Here is an 18,978-nt window from a genome sequence, read left to right as displayed (position 1 = left end):
CTCGAAAACTAGGATCGATCACGATTTTAAATTAAAAATTGGCTGTTTTTGGAAAAAGAAACTGCGCGCTGCAATCAGCAGTTTTGTCTATGGTGCACCGTGCGCGTTCGTGGGAGGCTTATCGTGAAAGACCGAGATTTACTATATGGCGTCTGATACGGATATGGTCCCATCGTAGAGATGAAAGTGGGCTTTGTGTAAGTTCAAAAGCACAGCTTAGCTCATCGTGCATCTAGACAAGTTGAGCGTGCTCAAAATAGGAGATCGATCACGATTTTGGGTGAAAAAAAACCGATTGTTTTCGGTGGAGAAACTGCGCGTTGCAACCAGTGGTTGGTTTTGCCTATGCGGTCAGCAGGGCTGTGGTGGGAGGCCTTTAGCCGGCAAGGGGTGGACCATTGGGGAGTGGACAATTTTCGAAAAAAAAAATTCCCCACAAATTTCAATAAAAAAAATAAGCCAGAGAAACTTGAGAAAAACAGATGACGCACTTAGGTAAAAGGAAAAAAAATCCGTCAAAAGTTACTTTCTGAAACACATTTTTATTTTAGTCTGCATCAGATATACTATGATTCTTTGGCCAAGAGGGGGGGAGGGGAGATCTGAAGGGTATAATCGTGGCCAGTAAATGAAGTAACTTTTTTATTTTATAACTTTTTGTTCTGTTTATCATATTTTTTCTTTCACTGAAGTTTGGCATCGTAAAGTAATTCGAGATATAAGATAATATAAAAATCATATCTGTGATATCGATTGTTAACATCTGTATTGTGGGTCTTTACACTATGATTAGGCTAATTAACAAGAATTCAACAATTTAGGCAGCTTGCATCGGTACATAAAATTGGAAATATTCACCAACCATATGACAAACAATCAGTTTCCCACCACAGCCCTGCTGACCGCCATAGGCAAAACCAACCACTGGTTGCAACGCGCAGTTTCTCCACCGAAAACAATCGTTTTTTTTTCACCCAAAATCGTGATCGATCTCCTATTTTGAGCTCGCTCAACTTGTCTAGATGCACGATGAGCTAAGCTGTGCTTTTGAACTTACACAAAGCCCACTTTCATCTCTCTATGCGATGGGACCATATCCGTATCAGACGCCATATAGTAAGGGGAGAACCATTTGATTTCTAGGGGGGATATGGAGGATTTTGAGAAAAAAAAAATTGTCACCAGGTGAGAGAGAAGAAAAAAAATTGATCCTGTCATGGCCTGAGAAAAAAAAAATTGTCATAACAGACAGAAGAGAAAAAAAAATTGTCACAATGCACCAGAAATAAGCAAAATTTGGAAACCTTATTCTCATGTATTCTTTGCCGGCGCGCCGCCATAGGCGGCGCAAATGTTTTACCACAAGCAATTCTTATGTTTCCTTTTCCCAGCACTTATGATATAAGCATGCACTACATAGGTCTACTTTACACCTCAGTACACTCAATGTTTTCCTCCCTTTCTAACCCAAGAAATCATATTTCAGGATTTCTGTTGCAATATCTCAATGGCATAGGCACTATAAGGGGACTATTTGACTTCTGTAAATTGTGAAAATTTAAAACACAAGACAGGAGTCAATAAACTAAGTGTTAAAACCAATATATTATTTTCTCAATATAAATTTGTCAGAAAGATGTACCTTGACAATAAAAAATTGAGGAACAACAAATATAATGAAATACAATGTGTGAGCCTTGTTTTTCTGACCACAAACACCGGATCGCAAACATACCATATTCAGGTTTTCATAGAAGCTGGCAGCTGGAGAAATGACAAAAGGAGATCACAGATTTTCTGTTCCTGTATATTCATTTGTCTTCAGTCTCTGGCAAACAGAACTGTTTTTCACAAATTGTATTGTCATTGCTTGGTTGTTGAATATTGTGACTCAAAAACTGATCATGCATAAAATGTAAAAAAAATATTGCAGTGTTCAATGTCATTTTCAAACAGTTTTACTGAGTGCAAAATAAACGAGTGCAAAATAAACTGAAACTCCTCTCAGATTGCACTATTAAACACATCAATTTCTCAAAATTTCCAAGATGAGAGGGGAAACCCCCTCTCGTGCTCTGCCCCTTGGGGTATTCTTACAGTTTCACTTAGTAAAAAAATTAAAAAACACCTCTCAGATTACACCAGACTGCACCATTGCACACATCAATATCTTAAAAATTTCCATGCAAGATAGGGGAAAGCCCCTGTGACACTTTCCCCCGGGCCCCCTAAGCCTCTTTCATGTTCTCCCCGTGTACGGTACTTTCAAATTCTGCCCGGTCAGATATCCTGTCATAATATCCATCCAAATTAAACAATATACTATATGATTAGATACTGCGTGATCTTTTATATCTTTATTTATTGTGACTTGAATTTCATTTTGATGTGTTCACCTTTTTTGAACCATCATGAGATAACTGATGATAGTCTAGCAGGGTACATCAGGATTTGAAAGGTCTTAAAAAAAAGACTTTACTGTTGCTGTATTTTGTAAATTTTACAATTTCGTGTATTGGTATTTAACTTTTCTAAATGGGGGATCAGTCAAAATTTCAGAGTTAGAGAGGGAGGTTACTCAAATTCATCATGGTTGGCGAGGGGGGTCACTCGAAATTTCGGAGTTTCAGGCCGTAAATAATGACAGCTCCCTTATATACAACGCATTACAAACTTGATGACCAATAAAAAAAAATTGCACTGCTACTCCATTTGAAAAAAAAAATTGATGCAGGTCTGACAGAAGAAAAAAGAAATTGCTGTCACTCTGACAGGAAAAAAAAATTTGCTCCCATACCCACTTCCTCCATACCCCCCTCCCCAGAAATCAAATTGTTCTCCCCTAAATCTCGGTCTTTCACGATCAGCCTCCCACGCACGGTGCATCATAGACAAAACTGCTGATTGCAGCGCGCAGTTTCTTTTCCAAAAACAGCCAATTTTTAATTTAAAATCGTGATCGATCCTAGTTTTCGAGCACGCTCATCTGTGTTACATACACAATGTGTTAAGCTGCGTTTTTAGACTTGTGCAAAGTTCGCATTTCTCTCTCTGTGCGAGGGACCATTTCGCGTCCGCCATTTTGAATCTTGTTCGATAGCCAGTAACAATGCCCTGCTCCGCAGAGCTAGGTTTAGAATGGGATTGTGAAATAGGATTTGGAATGGCATGATGTGTTGTCAAATGAAATTCGAAAGAGCATGTTGAGTTGTGAAATAGGATTTGCAATGGCATGTTGTGTTGTGAAATGAAATTCGAAAGAGCATGTTGAATTGTGAAATAGAAAATGGAATAGCATACACAGTTGTGGAATAGGATACGGAGTAGTGGAATAGCATGTTGAGTAGTGAAATAGAATTTGCAATGGCATGTTGTGTTGTGAAATGACATTCGAAAGAGCATGTTGAATTGTGAAATAGAAAATGGAATAGCATACACAGTTGTGGAATAGGATACGGAGTAGTGGAATAGCATGTTGAGTAGTGAAAGAGAATTTGCAATGGCATGTTGTGTTGTCAAATGAAATTCGGAAAGAGCATGTTGAGTTGTGAAATAGGATTTGCAATGGCATGTTGTGTTGTGAAATGAAATTCGAAAGAGCATGTTGAATTGTGAAATAGAAAATGGAATAGCATACACAGTTGTGGAATAGGATACGGAGTAGTGGAATAAGCATGTTGAGTAGTGAAATAGGATTTGCAATGGCATGTTGTGTTGTGAAATGAAATTCGAAAGAGCATGTTGAATTGTGAAATAGGATTTGCAATGGCATGTTGTGTTGTGAAATGAAATTCGAAAGAGCATGTTGAATTGTGAAATAGAAAATGGAATAGCATACACAGTTGTGGAATAGGATACGGAGTAGTGGAATAGCATGTTGAGTAGTGAAATAGGATTGCAATGGCATGTTGTGTTGTGAAATGAAATTCGAAAGAGCATGTTGAATTGTGAAATAGAAAATGGAATAGCATACACAGTTGTGGAATAGGATACGGAGTAGTGGAATAGCATGTTGAGTAGTGAAATAGGATTTGCAATGGCATGTTGTGTTGTGAAATGAAATTCGAAAGAGCATGTTGACTTGTGAAATAGGATTTGCACTGGCATGTTGTGTTGTGAAATGAAATTCAAAAGAGCATGTTGAATTGTGAAATAGAAAATGGAATAGCATACACAGTTGTGGAATAGGATACGGAGTAGTGGAATAGCATGTTGAGTAGTGAAATAGAAAACGGAGTTGCATGTCAAGTTGTAAAATCAAAGTAGTAATTTTGGCATGGATTGGACACCATAAAGGAACGCCATGTTTGATAAATTGATATTACTTGGAATGCATGGTGTACCATCTCACAGACACGATTGCGATGAAATAAAAGGATATTTTAAATGACGCTCTTGTATATCTGTGCGATTTCCTTCGATTTGTTTGATTTCACCAGATGGAATTTTAGGAAGTGAGATAGCAACTGCGAAGATCCGTGTCTATGATACCATCCTTTCAACGACATAATCGCCAGATAAATGTATAATTAATGATTCTCGTTTCACATATCAACGGTTATAATCTTGCCCTGGGAAAAAAGTTTCAGCGTTCAATACTTCCTGCTCTTGAAGACAGACGATTTGTGAATCTGTGTTTTCAGGGTATTTTTTGATATTTATCGCAATGTCTCGAAGTACGCTCCCATGGAATTAAAATCCAAGCATTTATTAGGAGAATACTTTGCTCTACGGTATGTCGACACCTTTTATGACCTCTTGTCAATTATCGCTCTCGTTACTTTGCTTTCATCATTATCTCCTCAACGTGTTGTTGATTTCTCGATGGTAGTGTATTTTTATGGACAAAAAGTAGTTACGCCGAACTGTTGCAAGTATAATTGAACACACAAAGAATATTTGTTAATCCAGTAGTGGGTAATGTAATAGATAAATTACCACATACAAACATACATACATACATACATACATACATACATACATACATACATACATACATACATACACACACACACACACACACACACACACACACACACACACATACATACATACATACATACATACATACATACATACATACATACATACATACATACATACATACATACATACATACATACATACATACATACATACATACATACATACATACATACATACAGACAGATAGACAGACAGACATGTACATGTAAGTTTATGCAAGAGATAATGAAAAAGACATATTGGCATTTAGGTCGACATATATTGAAGGAAACACTGAATGCAAAATTACACCGGTTACAAAAATGGCAAACAACAGGATGACTGGAGAGCGCCATGATACCAAAGACCGATTATGTCAGGAATTTTCATTTTCTGTGTATCGTTACTTCTGTTCGGTTATCGTAATTTTGTACGCCAAATCGTCTGTTACGTTGTTAATTATAGCTGAATGCCGCACACTACGATCATCATTCCTCGTCGGTATACATATTGTGAAAGTGCGTCAAAACGAGATCTTTTGCACTCAGCGTTGTGAAAATTGTGACTGTGCGTTCCCCCGGGAGCATCGACCGGGAAATGAGCGTTTCAAGATAACATGAGATGAAGCACTTCAACAGTGGAGTGTTTAATCACTTCAAGACCGGTCCTCCTGATTGGGCCAAGGCTCACAAAAGGTGACGCGCGGTTGATTTCACACCTATGAGTACCCTCAGACCTGTTTATTACACGTGTCATTTTGTGTTCGCGCTCAGAGCGACCCATTCCATAAACCTCACTTAAACCGTACAATCGTGTTAACGACTTACAGAATGGAATAAATACGTTGTACAACGTGGAATTATCTTCGCCCATAATGACATCAAAGAAAGAATACCACCAGATAATTGTACGTGTAATTCTGCCATAAACTTAATACAATGTCCATAGGTGATCGCTCTGCTGTCGCTATCAATGATTTGAAATCAGGCAAAAAAAGTCGAGAGAGTATCTTTCACCACTGCTTTCTTTCGACATATATTGATTTATTTCCTAATTAAAAAGGGATAAAACAGATCCGTGAGATAAAATTAACGACCTCGTTTCCTCTCTATCTCCAGGAGTTTAAGAGAGGCATAAAAATAAACATGAGATTACAATTGACAATTTACTAAAAGTAAAATAACGTAAGGTGTAATAAAATCTCGTGAGATTCTTTAATTTGACAAATTTCCGAGACTGATGCGCGTGTACCTCTACGTTGAAAGCGTCAGGTCTCTGAAATCGTACCCGTCCGTTGCTCTGAGCGTTTTACGAAAGTGGGTTCGCCGAGGTGTAAAAGCAGCTACACTTTAATGGCTATTCATAAATTGCACTCTTAGCCGACTTCAGCTGATGAATCTACCGGCAGCACGACGTGCATGTCTGTTGTTGAACGTTGCACGCAGCACGGGTAGCTGTAGGAGCCCTGCTTAACATCACTTTTCGTCCATGCGTCTGTTAAAGTGATATTTTACAATGATGGAAGCGTCTCTCTCGATTGCGTAGGAAAATTTTTCTAATGTTGTGTTATATTATAAATATGTACAATGAGACATGGTCTTTCATATTCTATGAAGAAGCTGGTAAAAACTGACCAGAATAAAGGTAAATCTGCCATTTTCGTAAAGGCTATATGCATTCATTAGATTGTGAACAATAACATCAGCAACAATGTATCGACAAAAAGAATTTGATATATATTTGTATCAAACGACCGATGTTATGATTTGTATTTTATGCACAATATCGCCTCCTTCTGAAATGCGTTATGTGGGAAAAGTAACAGAACCGTGCACTGTTGGTTTAATTTTGAAATTGGAGTTGATGGGAAATGGATCTTACGCATATGCTTATATTCTGCGTTCGATGTACTGTTTTTAACTATGCAGTGTCGACAGATCAAGATAAGTCAAAGTGTACAAGGAATGGAAGTCTACTGAGCGGACAAAGATATCCGTTTCCTGTCCGTCTTTTCCACGAAATCGTAGCTCTTCGAATTCCATGGGCGAGCAGTCGTACAGTTTCTATCGTCGACCTTCTTCGAATTTTGAACGAATTCTTCAAAGCAGACCCGGAGATGGGAACATTTGTTCTTGCGTAAGTCCGTTAGATATGTTATCTCCCGCCTCGCTGCACGGACTGGCCGGTGAGTCGCTGTCGTGAAGTAAATAGTCGTGGCTGTATCCGCCATTTTGCGCCGCCTCTTTCCGGAGTCTACCGGGGCAGCCATCTTCGTCGCATACGTGATTCCTTAATTCCTCCATGCGTTCCCCCGCCGCTGTCTGGCGTTTCCACTTCGTCCTGAAGGTACACAAGAAATTGCAGTTACAAAAAAACAAATCAAACTATATAAAGATTAACATGATAAAGGAAGTTCCCTCAGATTAAAGGTGAACGACCAGAAATACTGTTGATGGCGACGAGGTTTGACAATGAACAAAACAATGAAAACAACGCTGAGATAACAATGATCACCGCCATCACGATGGCGGTGATGGCAGCAGAAGCAACGACGACGATGAAGATGATACTGCTGATGATGATTGTTGTGACAATGATGAAGACGATGATGATGATGATGATGATGATGATGATGATGATGATGATGATGATGATGATGGCGTCGTGTGAAAAAGATCAAATTATCATGATTAAAGAAACAGATCAGTTCATTAGTTTTCAATGATAACATTCTAACCATCATCGCTATCACCACTACCACCACCACCACCACAACCAGCATCATCATCACCACTACCACCACCACCACCACAACCAGCATCAATACCATCACCACCACCACCATTATCATCATCATCATCATCATCATCATCATCATCATTGCCGTCATCATTATCATCATCATCATCATCATCATCATTGCCATCAGCATTATCATCATCGTGGTCGTCTTTCATCATCATCATCATCATCATCATCATCATCATCATCATCATCATCATCATCATCATCATCATCATCATCATCATCATTGCCATCATCATCATCATCATCATCATCATCATTGCCGTCATCATTATCATCATCATCATCATCATTGCCATCAGCATTATCATCATCGTCGTCGTCATCATCATCATCGCCGTCATCTCAATTTCGTTTTCCATTTATTTGCCCATGTCGACGGTAATGTTTGGATTTTTTTATATAAACTTTTCATATTGCTTTTATACAGGTCTCTACTAGTTGCAAAGGCACCCCAATCCTTAGAAATTGAAACTGTTGAAATTGGTTTTGCCCCTGTTCTTTACCTTCTGTTCTGATACCATGTCTTGACCTGCGTTTCACTCAGATTCAATTTCTCAGCCACCACGCCCCTGTCGGAAACGCTCAGGTATTTCTGACAGCGAAATTTCTTCTCCAGGAGGCCCAACTGCGCCTGCGTGAAGGCGGTCCGCCGTCTTCGAGGACGCTTCGGTTTTATCGGCAAAGTGGGTGGGAGGGGTTCCTCCTTCGGGGCGTCAGTGAATGTGTGCGCGGACGGGTACAACGACGGAGCCAGTGATCTGGTTTCGGTGTTACACGTCAGTATCGTAGGCTTGAACAGTCTTGGTTGCAACAGGAAAGCCGCAGCCGTGGTGGTAATCGCTGCAAAGAAGAACGGAAGTGGAGACACTTAATAAAGCTAGGCAAACAAGAAAAGTGCGTGACTGAAAAGCAATATGAAATGTCTAAATAGAGAAAATCAATCGAGTTCTTGTATGTCTGTTTCACTGATTCTCTTGAATTAGGTTGAAACACGCATTATACTCGGCACCATAGCTCTCTACACGGAACGTGCCTCTGATTGGAAAATTAAATTAATTGAGTCGTTTTAGATCTTGAATCATCGTTAACTTTTTTACAGTTTTTATCCACAGCAAGTTGGTGTTGGTCAATTTAAATCAAGGGGAGTTCTATCCCCTGTGTTTTAACAGGTTGATTTATGAGAGAGAGAGAGAGAGAGAGAGAGAGAGAGAGAGAGAGAGAGAGAGAGAGAGAGAGAGAGAGAGAGAGAGAGAGAGAGAGAGAGAGAGAGAGAGAGAGAGAGGGGGGGGAGGGGATGGAGGCAGACAGACAGACAGACAGACAGACAGACAGACAGGCAGACAGACAGACAGACAGACAGGGACAGAGACAGTACAGACATTCAGACAGACAAAGACAGACAGACAGAAATACACAGAGGTAGACACAGAGGTAGACACAGAGAGACACACAGGTAGACACGCAGAGAGAGACAGGGACACACAGAGACGAAAAGAGAGGAGACAGTAAGTGACAGAGACATAGACAGACAGAAAGACATACAGAAAGACACCGAGATAGAGGGAGAGAGGATCAAGCAGTCACACAGTCAGGCACATATTGTCACGGATATAGACAGATAAAGAAGGAAGATAAAGAAAAAAGGTTTCAATATAGGTATTTGCTAAATCAGTATTAGGTTTCAAGTACTGTCAGATTTGGGTAACCGTACCAATTTGCTTTCTTCTAAACTAATAAATCGGTTTTATTGGTAAGATAAAATATCCGCTGATTGCGGGTTTTAGATTTATACTTTCATCGATGATTATTCCCTCTTTGGCTCGAGCACCGTAATTAATTAGCCAATTAATCGCTGTTTAATCTGTCAATCAATCAAACTCAACAAGCTGTCATCAGTACCATCAGGCAGAACCAACCAAACCCACCACAGCATGAACGACATGGGCCATCGATCTAGCGATTAACCAATCGAATTGATCGTAGGATCGATCCATGCTCGTATCACAAACATGTACCGATTAGTTCGTAAATGTTTTTGTCTCTTGCTATATAGAAAATCTTCAGCTGACTGGAATTCGTCGAATAAGTGGACAGTGTCGCGATCAGACGTTCTATGGTATTATGTCAATGTATAATGAAACCCTCCGGCTGGTGTACCTTTATCATTGATATTAATCTATAATTTCTTGTAAATGTTCATTTCCTGATTGAGCTCGACAAACAAGAGATATCCGTAGACACTTTGGCTGTTATGTTTCTTCAAATTTGAAGTAAAATCCGTCTGTGTGTCTGTGATCCTTCGAGTAGTCCAGACAAATTTGAGCGAAGCACGTGTGTTCGTCTCAACAAGGTATGACAGCCATGTATCGAGATGGCTCCCTGCCGAGCGCGCCGCACACTCCACTTTTCGTCATCTGTCCGTCAAACGAAAATTATACTTCGCATAGAATTATCGCGCATTTATTCTAACGGAGACTTTAGATGCTCTGCAATTCGCTCGGTCTCTCTTCAGACGCCATGCAAATGGAGTGACTGACAAGAACGCAAAAGCTATTAAATCCTGCCCGAACTCTACGAAACTCATCCAAAATGAGCGAACGTTTGCGATGACCAAACATGATAACTCCCTATTAGCGAAAGCCATTAACTTGAAGTTAAGTCAGAGAAAATTATTTATCAGCAACTTCAGACGGCCGACGTCCAATAGATTTACTGATCAGCCCGGGAACAAAGACGTCAGTGAAAAGTTTTACACCACTTACCATTAATACGGCCTGATTGGAAAGCTATTACATGGAGCGATCTAGTAACAACCATACTATTCTTATCTCATGCTAACTATCTGAGTGATGTTATTATGGGGAAATTTGCTACTAGCATTTCTGATAATATCATTACTTTCTTCAAACGACCAGAAAACGATCAATGCATATGACCACCTCACTATATTGTTATTATCAGTAAATTGTTGGGAGCCCGTGGGCGGTGTACGGCGTTATTGACGATGTTCTTGCTCGCTGCATGCGCGAACCGCGTTTTCGTCACACATTAGTGAGCGCTGGCAAAGAAGTAACTCGGAACGGATCAGCGATAGGCGCTGCAAAGCTATTGCTTTCAGGACCTGAGTCAAATTTCCACCACTTTTCAAGTGGAACCAATACTTTAAAACATGATGTACAACAAAGATTTGCTTTAATGTTTTTGCAGCTTTCTGAGAGCTGCCTTCAGATCTTGTGTCAGAATAACACTATAGGTAAGGCCTACGTGTATACTTTTACAATGTTCTGTATAGAAAGAATACCTTTTGTAATATTTTACCCATCATTGCGTCACCTTATATTTATTTTTATCAAAGAGGAAACGTCGACACACTTTCCGAAATCTGAGGTGCGTAATTTCCAAAATTTGCACTAACTAGTATGTCCCTTTTTGAAGGGTGCTTGTTTTTGTTCATTTTTACGGCGATCGGGATATATTATCCCATCGTTGATACGGGAATCTCTTGATTGACAGCTAAACAAATAAATCATCGACATTTTTCAACAAATGATGTATAAAATATTCGCCCAACACTCCAAATAAAGCTCTTTATGATAGATCGTGTGACTTCACCAGGTACAAAAATCATCCCATTTCTCGTTTCCTCTGCAGAATCTCATTTAGTTCATATTTTAATGAGCGTGAATGATTTTTTTTTTTTGAAATACGGCGAATGCAAAATATTGTCCTGAATTTAAATATTTTTATGTCTTTCGATAAGTGTGGCAGAAAATATGGAAAAGCACGAAAGGTGTTTTTCTTGTCCTTGCTCTGCTTGGGAGAAGCGAGCACTGTCATAACAAAGGATTTCAAAATGGTATAACTGATTTACCCCTTAATATGAACTCGGGACTTAAAATTGTACATTGTCCGTTGCTGTTCATGTCCCAGTATTTTTATTAATGGAGTTAAGTTTTGACGGGTATTTTTTTAATTCCCAAATCATCTTTCTTTGATCATTTCAGCTGACCCGTAATTATATTACCGATAATCACATTACCCCGGCGACTTTAAATTTTGCGACACAATTCAGGCGAGCGCGTCGGCTGTGGACTTCTCGGTGTCTGACTCGCTGTGTCGGGCGACACGTCACGGCAACGTGGTGTCGCCATACGCAAGCCGAGATAAAGCGTGATTTTGACAAGAAGCTATTAACGGACCTTGTTTGCACTCCATTCACTTTTCATGTTGTCGATAGCCATCGACTACCATCTGTACGGATACATTTTTCCCCGGCGTTTACCAAAACGTTATCTTTTTACTCTGATGGCTTAACGAAGAAAAGCAAACAAACCTATCTCTTACAATCGGGAAAGACTAAATAATCGGGTTTTACGCAAAAAAACACCAGGGCGGCACTAGTTTCCACGGAAAAGAATAAAGATTTGACCTTCCTGAAAAAATGTATGGATACAATACCCAGTGCACACTTTCATGTACCTTGACCGTATTTGCAACGTACATCATTTACGTAGATAAAACTTGAAATTGACAAAGACATTCCGTTTGACTCCAGCAATACGTTTGAAGCACGGCAAAACATGCACTACGACTACAGCCGAGAATCGCCAAGGAAAAAATATCGACCGCAGAAGTCTTGAAACGAATTAATGCTAGCAATGTTTGAGCCGAGCCCTAAATCATAAATTTCCTAATCTATTTGTAATGTGCGTTAAGTACATTGCAGTAAATTATTGACAAAGACCATTTAGTAATGAGAATGAGTAATCGTATAGCGTAGAGACTGCAATTATGCAACTGAACGCCACGATTATGGCGCCAAAAGGAGATTGGCCGAGTTAGCTACCAGAACACCAACTCCACCAGTCAATACGTCATTTGGCATGTACATTTCAATATTTGCGTGTACATTTGATGTATTTAAGCTGAGGAAATTTGACAATCACTCATATTATAATTTGCGTGCTACAAAATCACCCTACCTTGAATTTCACTGCATAGTTTTGGAAAGGGAGTCGTACATACCAAATTTTGAACTACAATTATTTAGTTCAACAATTAAATTTCAATAAACTTGATAGAATTTGTCTTACTTCTCCTACCAATGATAATTTTTCGGACGTAACATTTGATACAAAACCAAATTATTCACAAAGCAATATACATACATGAATTTGAGGATACCTTGTAGAAATTCTGGTTGTGATGTTAACAGATTTCAAGACTCTCATTTTCAATGTCTTGGTTTTTTTTCACTTGTCATATTTAAATATATTTGCAAGGATGTGTTTATTCCCTCCTTATTTCTCTATTATGATTAACTTTTTAAAAAAAGTTCGAGCAGTCGACTTCAAAGCTGCGTATAGGCAGTTTGTTTTTCCTGTATTCGCTTGAAGCCCGAATTTTCTGTTACAGTTGGTTTTTTATTTGCCCCCCCCCCCCGTCCCTATACAGACCCAGTGAGTCAGTCAGAGATAAACTCGATTTTCCAAGGTGGAAGTTCATTTGTTCATACCAGAATGAAAAGTATTTTCCTCTGTACAAAGAAAAAAATGGAAGCAATGAGTCTGGGAGGGAGTTTTACCGATGGTGATGAGATTAATAACAATGCTTGATGTGGGGTGATCACTCGTATGGGATGCGGGGAAGGGGCGATTTCATCTCTGGCACAGGGAACGGGGCACAAAATGAATCCAGCAGTACAGGACGAAAATATGAGCCCTATCCATTCATATAAGCATGTGGACAAATAATCATCCCCACCACTAGGGCAATAATCATTGCTCTCACTGTGTTGGCGTTAGTGGGGGTGGGGTATTCATCAATTTTTTCAGGGAGATAACCAATTCTGGTCATACTATACGCAAATAAACCTTCCCTGGTATAGGATCAGTGACCATTTCAGGCGCACAGAGTGCCAGAATGTTTTGAGCTCCGTAAACAACGATTTCCATTCCTGCCCCGAGGCTGAATGGTGAGTCCTACAAAAGGCATGGTGCATTTTGAATATACTTGAGGTAAATTCGTGTGGCCGTGGCTTTAATGTGTTGGCATAGTCGGGATTTCGGCAGGAGAGGGCTGTGTTCCTCCATGATGGATATCAACTTTGGTAAATTTCGGTACCAGAAAACGAACACATGTACAGTGCGGACTGTGTATACATGTACACCACATCAAAACTTTCATAGTTCAACCGCTAACTTCATATTAGCATACGTGTCATGTACAATCACATCAAATGGATATTCAAACACGTAGACCAAAAAAAAATTCAAAGCCGTCTTTCGAAGTGACGTATTAGGACTAATTTCTTTGACAGTTCATACTCAGATTTCAATTTAATGTCGATGACATCAGCCACCACAGTTATGCAGATATCTCTGTCAAACCGTATTGCGGATTGGGTAATCAGTGCGCATCACTGGCTGTACTGACATTTCTCAATAATTTTCCCATATTATCTTCCGTGACTAGGGTATGAATCATCACTGATTTGTTATCTTTTGGAAGAAAGAAATCACACCCTACTCAGTGCCTTTTAATTATGCATTAAACAATACACTTTTAAGGAAAGTCACATCGATATACTTTTCAAAGTTGCAAAACTTAAGAAAAGTTTCAGAAACTTCATATTAAAAAAAAACCTTGTTAATATAAAGAATGTTTCTATTAACAGCTTTTTAGTATATCTTAAACATACCTTTGTAATTATTAAATATAATCAAGAATTCGGTTGTGAGTTCTAAAGACAGCATCAACGGGTGATACTCGTGTTTGCTCAGTTGTCTTGTTTTATTTTGTTTTGTTTACAATGAGCTTGGACTACATTGTCTTGATTTTTAACCTAACTTTCACAAATAATAGTAAAAGACACATAGTTTTGTGTAGCATGGATGAATGAAACCACCATATCATATTGGTTAGAGACGAAAACCAGACTGAATCGCATTTACTCCAACTTTGTCATGAGAGAAACAAACAAGAATCGTTTTTCTGCCTTGATTATATTTCTTTAAGACTTGGTGAAGACTAAATAAGATATGGTCTGGATTGTTTACTCATAAACAAATATACTGTATATAAAAATATTATTGGCTTAAACCATTACAAAGTGTTTTAGCTGTTTTTCTTCTTATTTGTTATGGTCGTATAATCTATCTGTGTTTACCCCACTTATTCTTGAAAGCAGTCGTTAAAATTCACAACGGATTTTCAAGTCGACACGACAAATCTTTTACGCCTAATTAGGACTACGTACGATTATACCATATTTCTCAAAGACCACATTCACAACGTAAGCCCGTGATTTTAGCTGCGTCTATTGTTCAGGAGTTGTTGAATTTCTTTTTATGCACAATGTCAGCAGAGAAATTTCTTGTCTCGACATCGCGCCACACTGCTTTTAAATTATGATTGCCACTAAGTATCGAATGTTTTGAAGAGTTCTGACAAACAACAAAATGTTAGGAGAGAATTTAACAAACACCCTTATCACTTCACTTTTCGTTTTATCATCAGTGTAATTGTTATCGTTGAAAAATCATGATATCATGGTGATATTTCCTCTTTTCAGAAGGTGTCTATTATCTCCTATGCGCGACAAGCGATGTTAATCGTGAATGAAAACGACATCGGTTGATTACGTGGCTTTTCAGGTACATTTCCGCGGGAAATGATCATCCTCACCGAGGTGTGAAATTGTTGTAAACGCAATCTGTGCCGATGGTCGCCAAGGATTGGACGAAGCCTATAAGTGCTGTTGCATTATTTTCAACCCGAAACTTAAAATTTCGACTTTTTAATTGCACTGAATTCTGTTTGTTTGCATTTTGAGTAACTTCTCCAGGTTTTTGGGGCGCACTCAGCAAGGAGTGTGGCTGCACAGGTTTTGGGTAACAGCAGCGACACTGCACACCGCCGTCGAATTTCACAATGACGCTACAAACATTCACCTTTCACGTGAACGCCGGGGGAATATTTCCAACTTAATAGGGCATTGTTAAGCAAGGCAAACAGTGTACTCTGCGCAACCACAGCGTTTTACGCGCTCATTCGCCGCGACGACTCTCGACCGTCTCGGCACAGTCCCTCTATCCACGGACTGTGGTCTCGGAAATGAAAGCAGAAAAAAAGATGATCGGGTAGTTGAACAACGCAGGGAAATCCACCAAAACAGAGAAAGAAAGCGGTATGATATAAACATAATATTTTGATCTTGGTCTTAGCATGAACATTTCAGAAATTTGTCTCGGCATTCCTTCTAGTATTTGTGACGCATTGAACATTTTTCCCGGAAACGTATTTGTTAAATTACACCAGATTTTATGTTTTCAAGTTGTAATAAATATGCACACCAATCCTTGCTTATAATAGTTTACAGTGCATAATATCGCCAACGGCCATGGTTAATGGTAATCGTCGCTATAGGTTCGGTTATCAACATTTCTATACTTATATCTTTATTTGGAGGGTTGTTGTGCATTTGACCCTGTGATTGCTCTGGTAATTTTTGTTCTGTTGCAATCTTTTTGGATTTCTGATTATTCTTATTCAAAACAAACGACAAGAATAGCTAGTTTGTTTGATCTCCCGACAATCAGGAAATTTCGGAAATGATTACGTCACTGGACAAAAACAATCGAGATTTCTCCCAATAAAATCCGTAATATGTCTGCTTTCCTTACACAAACCGAGTAGCCATGAACGTGGAAACATGTCGGGATCACAGTATGCTTCAACTCTAACTCTTGGAAGTTTCCCGATCATATTATAAAATACCGGCACTGTATATATTGCTGCCCATATACAACAGCCCTTTCAATTTCATCCTTATGTGAATCATTAGGAATTCAAAATTATTGGCAGTGACATATCAAGGAGAAAGGCATTTGAAGTGGAAAAGTTGAGAGACGGATAGACAGAGGGGAAGGAGGGCGACAGAGGTAGAGAGAAACAGTGACACAGAGAGGTGGGGAAACGGAGGCAGAGACAGACAAAAACAGAGTGATTGAGACAGGGAAGGAGAGAGTTACAGAGAGCACATACCTATCCGCGTTTCATTTGTAATATTGTGACAGTCAGAATAGTATGTCTTTTACAACTCTTAACCGACTTATGCCACCAAGTTGGGGACAAGTTGCGAATACTTCATTAAGACTTTTGAATAAATTCATCACTTAGATATATTCCTTACCTTTGTGGAACACGAAGGCGTTGTTATTTTCCAGCTCTCGGCTGTGTTGTAACTGATGGCTGTAGTTCTGTATCGGCTTCTTCTCATCGTCTATGTTATCCAATATATCTCGGATGAGAAAGGAAGGCTTTCTTGGAGTCAACGGAGCCATTACTTTTTCTTCGAGCTGCCCAACCGTGGTGATAGGTACAGTCTTCAGGAATTCAGGTTTACTCTTGAAATCAGTCGACTTTTGTTATTTTTGTCGGGATATAGTCTTGCCTTATCAGGCCCAAAACCAAAACTGCCGTTGTCCTGGTCGGAAAATATCGCGATGATAGTTTGAAGTCTTTTTGCTAAATATATCAATCGTAAGTTACCCTCTTCCGGGCAATGTACGCAGATGCGTATAAGAGCAGGCAGAATGGTATACGGTGTCTCTGATATTGTGCACCACGGCAGAATTTATAACATAGTTAAACAGCGTTACCCGTCGGGACTCCAATTTTTCCTGATGGCCACCGGGCACGGATGGCTCTGCCTTTGCAGCGAAGGAGCGCACAAGATATCATTTATATGGATGCCTCGGTGTGTAGATTAAATAAACACAGCAACGTAAAGTATGTGTAGCGCACGCACGCTGTCACAACGGGTCGTTAAGCGCGCGCACCGCTGTAAGTTTTGCCCCCTCGCAAACAGCGCCTCCCAGGACCAATCGCATGCGGCTTCTCGTCGCTCATTGGCCGCCTCGAACATTTAGGCGCATCCGTCCGCTTAACTGACAAGCCATCGTTAATAGGAGTTTGTAATTATACCAAGGCCGGGGGCAGATTGCTGACAACCAGAAAAACGCCTGTCAAACACAAAAGAAGACGAAACAATTTTATCTGATGAATCCCAGTCATTATAATCACAATAAAAGCATTGTAAACAAAGTGAGCTGCCGAAGAATTATTATCAAGATGAGGCTAGTGATAACACCACGGAGTACAAGCATATATGTAATATGTATTATTGTCAATACATTATTATATGATTTCTAGTGGAATTAAGAGTCTAATATTTCCAATCTCACAAGAGCTGTGATTTACATGAGAATGGTGAGTAATCGGTCTTTGGGTAAATACACTATTTACTGCGAAATTGCCACAAAAAGTCGAATATTATAAAAAATCTGGCCGGCTTTCGCGTCGTATTCCTTATACGTGTTTGGTGATTTACGTTTTTCCGTAAAACCACCAGGTTTCGATATTCAAAAAGTTCTTCCAGAGGAACAAATTCGAGGGCATCAAGCTTAAAATACATACATACATACATACATACATACATACATACATACATACATACATACATACATACATACATACATACATACATACATACATACATAAGTAATACGCAACTAATACATTTGAAAAGCAAATACCATTTCATAAACAGGTAGGGGGAGAGACATGGAGAGTTTACACTCTGTATGCGGGGAATTAATGATAGCAGCACTAGAATTATCTAGTACGGATCTAAAAGTTTGAATACTGAAACATCGGTAACATATACTGTTAAGAAAGTGCAGCTGTCGACACCTCAATTTTTGTATGGCCACTCTCTTATAAAAGTCCATTGTTCGTTAAAGGGAGAAGTTTAGTGCCTTACACTCTTCAAGTGGAATTTTAGCTTGTGTTGCTACATCAGGTCATCACAGATAAATATTTAATTGGCATTTCGGACGACGATTTCTCATAATGCGCTATCATTATCGTTATTAGAGATTGCTAGATGCGAAGTAACTCCAAAACTCTGCACTTGAAACCGTACATTTTTTTATGCATTACGCCATGCTCGCCCTTGGCGCTTTGGTGTGCGTACGCTAATATGAAATTATCACCCCAGCCTCCAAATCAGGCGATTTTGTTTCTCCAAAAAGTACCCCTGAATTATTTAGACTCATTACTGTTGACATCTACAATACTTGCTAAATACAACAGTCCTTGTGCATTGGCTTCAGTGGACTCGTTTAGAGCATTCTTGTAACG

At 39.3% G+C, this 18,978-nt stretch overlaps 1 protein-coding gene across 1 annotated transcript; it reads right to left on the bottom strand.

The window, feature by feature from the left end:
- Positions 1-5,990: 5,990 nt before the first annotated feature.
- LOC139114470 (uncharacterized) lies at positions 5,991-17,603 on the bottom strand. The gene is made up of 3 exons (XM_070676228.1): positions 16,967-17,603; positions 8,277-8,613; positions 5,991-7,305 (listed from the first exon to the last, which is right to left on the bottom strand). Exons 1-3 carry the CDS (start codon positions 17,115-17,117, stop codon positions 7,065-7,067), a joined length of 729 nt encoding a protein of 242 aa, XP_070532329.1. The 5' UTR covers positions 17,118-17,603; the 3' UTR covers positions 5,991-7,064.
- Between the last annotated feature and the right edge of the window lie 1,375 nt (positions 17,604-18,978).

Source organism: Ptychodera flava, chromosome 16, assembly GCF_041260155.1.
Source record: "Ptychodera flava strain L36383 chromosome 16, AS_Pfla_20210202, whole genome shotgun sequence".
Taxonomy (NCBI): Eukaryota; Metazoa; Hemichordata; class Enteropneusta; family Ptychoderidae; genus Ptychodera; species Ptychodera flava.
This window is presented reverse-complemented; position numbering and strand designations above follow the sequence as displayed.